The sequence below is a fragment of the Mirounga leonina genome, unplaced genomic scaffold (assembly GCF_011800145.1).
Source record: "Mirounga leonina isolate KUSES-001 unplaced genomic scaffold, KU_Mleo_1.0 Mir_94, whole genome shotgun sequence".
In the NCBI taxonomy this organism is placed as follows: Eukaryota; Metazoa; Chordata; class Mammalia; order Carnivora; family Phocidae; genus Mirounga; species Mirounga leonina.
The window spans coordinates 5594673-5605591 of record NW_023270855.1 but is presented as its reverse complement, the minus strand read 5'-3'; the positions used below and the strand labels follow the sequence as shown (position 1 = coordinate 5605591).

At 53.1% G+C, this 10919-nt stretch overlaps 1 protein-coding gene across 4 annotated transcripts in view; it reads left to right on the top strand.

Moving 5' to 3' along the window:
• IFT122 (intraflagellar transport 122) overlaps positions 1–10919 on the top strand; it is a 68612-nt gene that overhangs the window by 56135 nt on the left and 1558 nt on the right. For 3 of the 4 annotated variants that reach the window (XM_034998182.1, XM_034998178.1, XM_034998177.1), the window contains 6 exons: positions 255–395; positions 1518–1612; positions 5161–5261; positions 7255–7420; positions 8424–8535; positions 9189–9314. In XM_034998182.1, coding sequence (XP_034854073.1) covers positions 255–395; positions 1518–1612; positions 5161–5261; positions 7255–7420; positions 8424–8535; positions 9189–9314 — 741 coding nt within the window. Of the gene's footprint in view, positions 1–254; positions 396–1517; positions 1613–5160; positions 5262–7254; positions 7421–8423; positions 8536–9052; positions 9150–9188; positions 9315–10919 lie in introns of those variants that run through there. The other variant, XM_034998181.1, reaches the window with a different exon arrangement.

Genomic DNA, 10919 nt, shown 5'->3' with positions numbered 1-10919 from the left:
GCCCCAGGGTTTTTCTTTCTGCCGTGCTTTTCTGAAGTCAGTTGCCTTTTCCCAGCCAGAAAGGAATATATCTCACTGTACTCTTTTCAGGATGTAGCCTCAGTTATTTATAGCCTTCGGCCTGAGAGGCGCATCCCAGCAACGAAGTGCTGCAGATGCTCCCAATGAGTGTCCTACTTCTACAGCAGCCCCTTGCAAGCCCTGCAGAATTCCATCCCACTCCCCAAATTGTGTGTGTTTTTGTGCCCCTCCAGCGTTCCACAAGGCCGGGCGGCAGCGGGAAGCGGTCAGGGTGCTGGAGCAACTCACACACAATGCCGTGGTCGAGAGCAGATTTAATGACGCTGCCTATTATTACTGGATGCTGTCCATGCAGTGCCTTGATATAGCTCAAGGTGAGTAAACAGCAGCCAGGCCACTTGTTTTCCCCAGCCCTGCTCTGGCACCAAGATAAACATCGAAGGAGCTGGAACGTTTTAATTAAAGCCCTGGGCTTGTTTATTGGGTGTATTGTCCATAACCCTGTCTTGCAGCAGCATAATCTGGTGTGTCATCTTTTTCCAGTTTGCCCATAAGTTTAATGATGGTATGAGGGCTGTCCTGGGGTTATGGTTGGGAGGTCCTGCCCTGTGTTGCTAATTCAGAACGTATCTCTCCCCTGCTACCTGGGAGCCTATAACTGGACCCAGGTGAGCGCTTTTAAAAAAAATTTTAATTAAATGGAAAGATGAAAAAGAGATCACTTTACAATAACACACTCCAGGCAGGAAAATAGTTTCATTGTTGCTTTCTTGAGACTTCCCATGATGCACTGAGGGAGTTCTGGAAGCGGAGGGGACAGGGAGATATTCTTCACTGGACTAAGGCCAGCATGCTGGAGTGGGAAAAACACTGGAATTGGAGGCAGCTAGGTGACTTGTAACAAGTCACAATTTCTTCCTAAACTCTACCTCCCCATCTGTGGCATGGGGGTAATCCTATCCTGCTTCCTTCATAAGGCTGCTGTGAGCCTCACAGAAGCTGTGGTTATAGTTTGGAAACTGTTAGGTCCAGGCGTTAGGTGGCATGTTTTTGTTCCGGCCAGTGGTCTGTGCTTTGTATAAGGCATGGCACAGAGGGAGGAGGCTGGAGGTGAGATGAATAAAGCTGACATCTGCTCGTCCTCCACGCCAGGCTCCTCTGGTATGTCCGGGTGCCAGTGATCACCCTCTTCATGCTGGCTCTCCCCAGTGGAATGACCTGGTAGGCTGTAGTGTCAGATCTGGGAGATGGGTGAGAAATGTTCTCAGACTTTGCATGGCCACATGCTGTGCCTAGCTGAGACTTTCCCGGTCTTGGGGAGGTTCCAGCTCCTAAGCAGCACCTTTCCCATCATTGCATCTCTTTGTCAGTCTCCCTGGCACAGGTCTGATAACTGGGGGAGAGTGGACACTGGCAGTGTTGTCATTGCCTCACCCTTCCTTGTAGATGTGGCTTGACACATCTTCCCCCTCCCCCCCTCCCACTGCACCCCTCAGACCCTGCCCAGAAGGACGCGATGCTTGACAAGTTCCGCCACTTCCAGCACTTGGCCGAGCTATACCACGGCTACCATGCCATTCAGCGGTACACGGTAAGGTGGCCAGGAGATGGGGGCCTGGTGGGGGTGCTGCCTACAGAACCAGGGGCCCTGGGCACGTCTTACAGAGCAGCAGACCTCTGGATAGAAAGTAAACCCACCGGACAGGATGATTTGCCAAGAAATTCTGGTCTCCTGGGAGACAAAGTTTGGCACTTTTTTTTTTTAAGATTTTATTTTATTTATTTATTTGAGAGAGAGAGAGGTTGAGAGTGCACGAGAGGGGGTTTAGAGGGAGAAGCAGACTCCTCACTGAGCTGGGAGCCCAACGTGGGACTTGATCCCGGGACTCCAGGATCATGACCTGATCCGAAGGCAGTCGTTCAACCAACTGAGCCACCCAGGCACCCCAAAGTTGGAACTTTGATTTTACTCAATTAGCTACCTTTTTGACCTGTTTGTTGCAAGCTGTGGGCTTCTGAATTAGTGAGCCAGAGCTAGAATGGGCCTTTCTAGGTGCCGGCTTTATGTCTGTAAAACTCAAGGCAGACTCCAGGTTATCTCTAAAATGATCAGGGGTGGGGGCACCTGGGTGGCTCAGTCGGTTAAGCATCTGCCTTGGGCTCAGGTCATGATTCCCAGAGTCTAGGGATTGAACCCAGCATCGGGCTCCCTGCTCAGCCTGCTTCTCCCTCTCCCTCTGCTCATCCCCCAGGCTTGTGCTCTCTCAAATGAATAAACAAAATCTTTTTTTAAAAATAGTAAAATTAAAATAAAATGATCAAGGGTGGATGTTCCACTCTAGATGGGTGAAGGCCCAGCTCTAACCAAAGGCCTGAGGTCTCTCCTTGGCCCTGCCACTGAATTGTGGGCTTGATTTCCAGAGACCCAAATAGTTTTTTTAGTCACTTCCTGATTCTTTTAAGCCATTTTAAATCTATCTCCTGACAATGGGGAACAGGTGGTAGGCTGTTATCAGCCTCCTCATTTTGTGTATCCTCAATCACTCAACAAATGTTGATTAAGTGCCTACAGGGTGAGCTTATCCTGTGCTGATAAGCTAGGAGGATAATACCAATAACCAACCTTTATTGAGCACTTACTATTTACCAGGCAATGTGCTGAAGGCTTTATTGTATCAATTTATTTAATCCTTTCAATCATGCTGTGAGATAAGTACTGTCACCCCCATTTTACAGATGAGGAAACTGAGGTGCTAAACACAGAGATCCCACAACTAGTAAGTAGCAGCCAGGACTGGAACCCAGACAGGCTGGCTCCAGAGCCTGTGCTTAGCCTCTGATCCCCCACACCCTCTAACTTGGAGAAGGCAGACCACTGGCCTCACACCCCAGCACCACTGTGTGACCTTGGCAAGTTGTTCACTTGCCTCTGTGCTTCAGCTTCCTTCTCTTAAAGTGGGGGTGAGAGTAGTACCTACTTGCTGGGGTTGTGAAGATTAAATGAGTTAATATTGGAAAAGCACTTGGCACAGATGAGTGTCAGCTGTTCCTCCTGCCCTGTTTGGAGGCTTCCAACCAGTTTTCCATAGGCCAAGCATTTTACAATTCTTTGACCATCTCATGGGCCCTACCTTCCACACTGGGCACCTCTTTCCCCCACATTTGTGCTGAGCACTCGGCACATTCTTTGTCTCTGAGGAAAGTCCGGCAGGAAAGGCTCCTCTGCTGGGCTCTGCCTGGGCCAGCTGTCAGCCCTTCATCTCATCTCTTCCCCACACCACGGTCAGTGGTTTCAAGGGAACTTATCTTCCTTTACAGTCTTTTCAGGGCCCCTCATTTCTATCAGGTGCTCACCTGGAAAGAAGCCACCTCAAAAAAGACCCCAAACTCAACTTCAGCTAGAAAGTCAGGGCCTCAGCGCAGTGTCAATCTGCCTGAGCCACTTTGGAGCTGGGCTTTTTGTCTCTCTTCTGTAACAACTGAGCTCTGCTCCAGGACCTACATGGCAGCTGTGAGCTTGTAGCAGCTTCACACCAGCTGGGGTATCTGGCTGTTCATCCCAGCTGAGACTTCATTGGGCCATTCCTTCATTCAACAAATCCCTCCTGGGGGTCAGGCCCTCTCCTGAGGCCTTGGGACATAGTGGTGAGCAAGATGTTATCCCTGCCCCTGAAGAGTTAGTTCATAGTCTCTGAACACGCAGGTGTAGCCCAGTTGTCTTAAGGGAAAAACTAAGAGGACCAAAAGGACTTCCTGGAGGAAGTGAACCCAAGCAAAGAGGAGGGAGATTAGTAAGACGAGGAGAAGAAACGGCATTCCTGGCAGAGGTCACAGCATGTGCAGAGGCCTGGAGGTGGGTGATACTTCAGCATTTGGCATCAGGGCCCAGCAGAGCAGCTCTGAGTCAGAGCAGACTGCAAAGGGAAGCACCAGACCTTTCCTGAGATAATGGCTTCTTTCCCAGAGGAGAGGTGCTAATTCTGAGGACACAACCCCCCCCACCACCCCACCACCCCCGCCAATTCTGTTCTTCCTGGGATGGTTCTTAGCTTCCACACCTAGTGCGATATAACCAGAGGCAGGCTTCTCCCTGGCTCTCATCCAGAAAAGGATGCAGTCTCAGGTTTTCTTGGGTTCTTGGAACTAACAGAGGCTGTAGAAATTTAAATGAGAGTTAAAGAGAGAATGCTGGGCTCCAAACCCAAGTAGTAGTATAAAGTAAGTCCTCACAAGTTTAGACCAATTAGGGCCTAAGTCCTGTTGGCACGGTGACGAGTACAGCCTAGTAAGACCCTCCAGGAAGTGTCCGTTTATTACCATGTAAGTGCTCGAGGGGGAGGGGGGAGCTGGCCTGCTTTCATCTTGTCATCTAAAGTAGTGTCAGTTTGCATACAATGTGCCAGATCCCTTCAAAATGGTATTCTTAACGTTTTATGGCCCCCCTCGTGGTAGAAAATTCCCTGTGGTCTACTGTGCGGGGCTTCTGGCAGCCTCTAGATACAGAAGACCTGTTCGTGTGTGTTAGTGCCTGCTCTGTTGGGGCCCCTGCCAGGTGCTGGGGGTGCGGGAATGAGCAGCTGAGGAGCTCCAGCGCATGTGCACATTTGGTGAGCATCGGACGGCCAGGCCGCTGCTGGAGAGCTGCGAAGAGGCACGTGATTTCATGCTCTAAAGAGTTAACTGCCTCCATTTAAAGACGTGCTTAGGTCTGGTCATGTCCTAAATTGCATAAAAGGTCTTCTCTCTCAGAGCTAATTGGAGACAACTTGAGCTCAGGGAAATGGAATCATTACCAACCCCAAGAGGCAGCACAGCCTAGGAGAGAGGCATTCTTGGGCTTTGGAATCAGACCTGGGTTTGAATCCTCACTCGGCTCTTTTCTAGCTGGGTGGCTTGGGCAAGTCATCTCTCTGGGGCTCAGTTTTCTCACCAGTACAGTGAGGATGAAAATGCATCCTCACAAGATTATGTTAAAGACCACATGAGACAGCCGTAAAGCGCCCAGCACGTAGTAGATGCTCATTAAGGGAGACTGTTCTTTTCCTGAAGTATTTCAGAATTATTGGTGTCTGCCTTTTGGCCTGGTCCAGCAGCTGCTTCGTTGCGGAATTCAATCCCTATTTGCTTTTCTCACTGCAGGAGGAGCCCTTCAGTTTCCATCTTCCCGAAACCCTCTTCAACATCTCCAGGTTCCTGCTGCACAGCCTGACCAAAGACACCCCGTTGGGCATCTCTAAAGTGTATCCTTTCACCCCTACCCTCTGTCCCAGCCCTCTTGTCTAATGGCCCCTGTGAAGTTCTTTCCAGAATACTTTACTGGCGGAACCTCCCCTCTCTCCCATAGCCCTCAGGGAAGAGAGAGTTTGTCCTGCTGCTACTGTTTTGCTGTAGAAGCAGCTCAGCCAGGGAGGCCAAGGGGCCAGTGCCAAGAGAAGATTAGTTTTCAGGGCTCTCTGGGCTTGGCCCAGCAGTGGGTCTCTAACCAGTACACCGCCCAAGCCCTCCTGGAACCCATAAATGAGGGCATAACTGAACTATAGGAAGCACTTGGATTCGGGCATTTCCCTGGGGAGGTGGGGGTATTTGTTCAGCCGAGGGGATGGAGCACCTGCTGTGCCCTAGACAGTGGGCCAGGCAGTGGGTGACAAAGCTGCCATCTAGTAGAGGAGGTGACAAGTGTCAGGGCTTAGTTCAGTGGGATGTGTGCAGTGTCCAGGGGTGGAATGTAGCTAAGGCTGGGGCCATGGTCAGGGAGGGCTGCCTGGAAGAGCTGACGTCTATCCCGTAAGGCTATCAGGAAAGACAGTAGAGTAGATGTTCCAGGGGAGCACCCAGCACATGGAAATGCACGGAGGTGAAGTAAGCATGGTGTATGGGAGGAGCTGAAGCCCATCCTAGGTGGGAGCCCCGCTGAAGAGGTAGTGGCCTGAGGGCCTCCATGTGAGTTGGCCTCACCTTCTCCGGACCTGTGAGGGCCATTAAGGGGCCGTAAGCAGAGAAGGGGGCTGAGGACCCATGCTGTCAAAAACTACCAGGAAATGACCAAAATCTTTTAAGGTCATAAAAGTCATAATTCTCCCCATCCTCTTCTAAATCTTATATTCTTTCAGCCCCTTCCCAGCCCCAACCCTGCCTTCTTTCTGTAAGGAAAAGACCCTCCCAGGAGAGGCCTCAGAGGTACTGATTGGTGAGAAGTGGCTTCTCTAAAGGTGCCAGGCCCATCATCTACATTTCAGGGAAATCAAGTGCTACCTTCATTGACTGAGACCTTTGCAGAGGAGTGGCCAAGGCCACACCTGCCAGAGCCTCAGCACCTGTGCCCAGCCTTTCCAGCAAGTTCTGTTGGAGTCAGCAGAGTTTGATTGAATCCCTACCTTAAGCTGCACCCTATACTATTCACTGGGGACCTGAAAGTGGCTCCTGATATGGTCCCTGACTTTGAAGAGTGACAGTGGAGACACGGACATGGAAACTTACTGCCATGTAACTTCTGGAGTGGAAGGAGCCACACTGGGGTTGTGGGGAGCGAGAGCATTAGGGGGAAGGAGAATGGGAAGGAAGCATGGTACTTGAGGCTTGCCAGGGAGAAGTGGGGAAAGGGGTTCACAGGTGGGGTAGGGGAGGAAGGGCAGGCCTGGTCTGGGTGCAGCCAGCATTTAAGGTGACCTGGAATCAAGCGCAAAGGCCTGTGACCTCAGATTGAGGAGCTCAGAGGAGAGTCTCAGAGAACAGGGGAGGCTGACACTCAGAAATCACTGTGGCTTCTGGTGAAGTGCAGGCAGAGAGAAGTGCCCTGCACCCAGTGGCCTCTGTGAGCTGGATCTGAGGGGAGCTCCACAGGCAGTCTGGGACCAGCCCCACCTGGCAAGGCTAGAGCAGGATGGTACTTGGTGCTGGACACCCTAGGACCTGGCTGGCAGGCTGGGTGAGTTGGGGAGAGCCATTTTGGCCTAGTTAGGGTACAAGATGAGCCATCAGCAGGCCCAGAGAACCTAAGCAAGGTTAAAATATTCATGGAAACTGCACTGTCTTTATCTCTGGAAAAATCCCTATGCCTTGATATCCGAGAAGTACACTTATATCCCACAAATGAGCAAAGCACTCCTCAGGCTCCTGCCCATGTCCTGGCACTAGCAGCAGCTGCATTCCAGCATGGGGCTTACTCCGAGGGTAGGCAATGCCAGCTCTGAGGCCCAGTGTGGCCTCTGCTGTCCTTAACCCTATCATCTGCAGGAACACACTCTTCACTCTGGCCAAGCAAAGCAAAGCCCTGGGTGCCTACAAGCTGGCCCGGCATGCCTACGACAAGCTGCAGGGTCTGCAGATCCCCGCCAGGTTCCAGAAGTCCATTGAGCTGGGCAGCCTGACCATCCGCTCCAAGCCCTTCCATGACAGCGAGGTGAGCGCACAGCTCCCTCAGGCAGGAGGCTTCCCCTCCTCTTCCTGGACGTATCCTGATGCCTTCTTTCCTGGCCGGGTTCTGTTTGAACGATGGCTACCATGCTCTCAGGATTCTGTGCCCTCCTCCCTTTCCCAAGTCCTGGTTTGCCCTTCTGCTTTTCCCTCTCTGCCTCCTCTGTTCTCTACTCAAGCCTGCTGTGCTCCAGCCACAGTCCCTGGCCCCTGTGGGCTCCAGAGCCCTGCCCTCCCTTGCTGCCTAGCCCTTCTGTGAGGCTCTGAGTTGGCTGTAGCCCAGCCCATGCTACTCTGCCCTTAACCTCCCTCTCCTCCTCCATGCCCAGATGGCTCTGCCTTCACCTCATCCTAGGAGCTCCTGCCTTAGCCCCCCTTCCTTCTGGAACCAGGCTATCACTCTTCCATGTATCTGTAGTCCAGTTGTGCCCCGCCTTCTTTCTTCCAATTTATCCTGTCATCTCTCACAATCCCCTCCTTCAAGCTCAGAGCAGAGACTTGGCATCAAACAGACCTGGGTTCAGATCCCAGCTCCATCATTTCCTGACTATGTCTCCATCTCTCTGAGCCTCGGTTTCCCCCTCTATCAAATGGGGACACACATAATAGCTTTCCCGCAGGATGGCTAGCCAGCCCAGATGATGTGCTTACATCAGTGGTGCATGCACAACAGTACGTGGTGCATGTTAAGTGGCCGGTACATGGTGGCTGTGGTGTTGTCATTCCTGCTGGAGAAATGTGCTGCTGAGCCCTACCTACGAAGCAGTGTCCAGGGCAGTGGGACCCAGGTGACAGGGCCTCAGATGCCTCTGTAGGCCCTTATCCTGAGTCACCACAGCACAGAGCCCTGAGCCCAGTGCCCCTTCCCCACCCACACAGGGGGCCTTGCTTCTTGGCAGCCAGGCCCCACGAGCCTGAAATCAGAGTGGGGAGCATTTCCTCGCCCTGGGTTTGGCCCTCAGGCAGCTGTGGCTCTTGTGCTTTTGTAGGAGCTGGTGCCCTTGTGCTACCGCTGCTCCACCAACAACCCGCTGCTGAACAACCTGGGCAATGTTTGCGTCAACTGCCGCCAGCCCTTCGTCTTCTCTGCCTCTTCCTATGGTGAGTCTGCCTTGTGCGGGTGGAGCGGCCAGTGGGTGGCTGGGCTCTCTCCGCTGCCGATTGGCCACACCTGCCCTCATTTGTAAATTGGGGACAGCATGACACCCACCCCACCAGATGCATGGGTCACTAGGGTTCCCAGAAATAGGACCCGGTGATGCCCAAACGTGAAGCACGCACCCCTCAGAACCTGGTGTGGGGCTTTGCGTGACATAAATGCCCCAGATGCCACTGTTCAGCCACTGTGTTTGGTCTGGGAGGCTAACATGGGCTCTTACGTCCTGGTTCCTTCTATGTTGACAAAGGATCAGAAGCCCCTTCCAGGTAGCTGGGCAGAGGCCGTTCCTCCTCCCTTGTAGAGGAGCCCATCCAGCTATTAGCGGGAAGGAGGGGCTAAAGGCCACTGGTTCTCACCCATGCACACACGTACACATGCATATACATGCATACACGCCTGCTTCCTCCAGACGTGTGGTGGGCAAAAAGAGGTGACCCTGCTGTGTGTCCTTGCTTACAGAGGAGCCTGCTGCTGGGTGGGAAAGAAACTCTCATCCTCCCACCTCCCCTCATGCGGCCTGATGAGAGCATCCCAGGCCCTAGCTCCCCCTGAGGCAGCCATCCCATGGCCCCTCCCCATGTCCTGTGCCCTCTAGAGGTACTGCATCTGGTTGAATTCTACCTGGAAGAGGGGATCAGTGATGAAGAAGCTGTCTCCCTCATTGACCTGGAGGCACCAAGACACAAGCGTGAGAACAAATGGCAAGAGATCACAAGCAACAGTATCCTGGATGCTGGGCTGAAGGCCTGTGTGTGCCAGCCAAGCACAAGGCCTGGGTGTAGCCTGGGTGTAAGACAGGAGGCAGGAGGGCACTGGGGGATGGCTGGTCCAGTGGAGTCAAGGACATGGTAAGCCACTGCCGAGTGATTGGAGAGGCCCACATGGTGGCAGGGACAGGGGCTGGGAATGGGCTGAGATCCGGCCAGTGCACAGAGGTACCAGAGGGCACAGGACATGACCTCAGGCCCAGAAGAGGCATATGGAGGAGGAGATGGTGCCTTGGTATTCACCTTTGCTTCATTTCCGGGAAGGCCTCCCACCCACCTGGCTCCTAAAAGGTACCGTCTGTGCTTCTGGCCGCACACAGCTGATGAGCAACCAACACAGCATATGATGTCTGTATCAGCTTTTCTAGTCAGGTCACGTTTATGTACAAGAGACAGAAACCACAATCAAGCTGAGCAAACGAAAGGGTGTAAAGAAGCCTAGCCATAGATGGACACTCAGCTGGATCCAGGTGCTCATTCAGCACTGGTGGGAGGCTGTCTCCTATCCTGTTGGCTCTGCTTTCCTTTGGGTGGCCTCCTTCTTTGGCGGCACCCACCCCGTCCCACCAGCAGTACCAACCCTGCATCCTGTCAGCCTTAAAATCCGTGGAAAGGGCTGACACTCCTCCCAGCATGACAGCAAAAACCCCAGGGCACATCCCCGCTGGGACAGCTTGGGTCAAAGGCCACACCTCAGCTCATCCCTCATGTTCACTGTCCCAGCTGGACACAGGACGGGGGCCTCTACATGTGACTGTGAACACTCAGCACCTGCGGACCTTGCTAGTACACAGCAGCTGGATCAGCAGGTCTGGGTGGACTGAGGGCCTGACTTTGATAAGCTTCCAGGTAATGCCAATGCCACTGGTCCGTGGGCCACATTTTACATTTTGAGGAGCAGAGGAGAAAGAAAAAGCCAGGGAGTTGTTTGCCGAAGATGGGAGATAGAAATCAGATGCTTTGCCTGGGTTGTTGCTGCCTGGTGGGACCACATCTCGCACCTGATTGGGCACCAGCAGCCTCCATTCCCCTGGGGCCCTTCCTTGTAGGAGCCCCACCCACCCTGGCCTCACATCAGCTCTTGTGCCCCTGCCTGGCAGAGGGGGTAGCTCCTTAGGCGCCTTCAGCCTGGTCTGGCTGGCCTTAGGATTTGCAGGAGCTCTCACCCCCTTCTCCATGAAATAGGACCTGCGAGTCCATCTCAAGTGCCTACAGACAACCTGGCGATTACTAAGCGTTTCTTCAGGAATTGCCAAGTTTGCTGGCCGTGGTTTTTGGCTGGCCCATTATTTCTACTCCCACCCACAGCAGGCCTACAGCCTCTGCTCGCTTGGTGCTTCTGGTCAGGCCTACCTGGGCCCTGGCGTGGTCTATGTGGGGCAGCAAAGGTCCCATCAGAGCCCCTTTCCCTCCTGTGCACTGGGGCCTGGTCCCAGCCTCTGTGTGACCAGGGCTGTCTCCTCCCTCGCCTGCATTTCCTCCATTCCTCCATCTAGAAACTCTGTTCCACAGAGTCATGGAGAAACACACTAGGCCCACAGAGAGCTCCTGTGAATCTT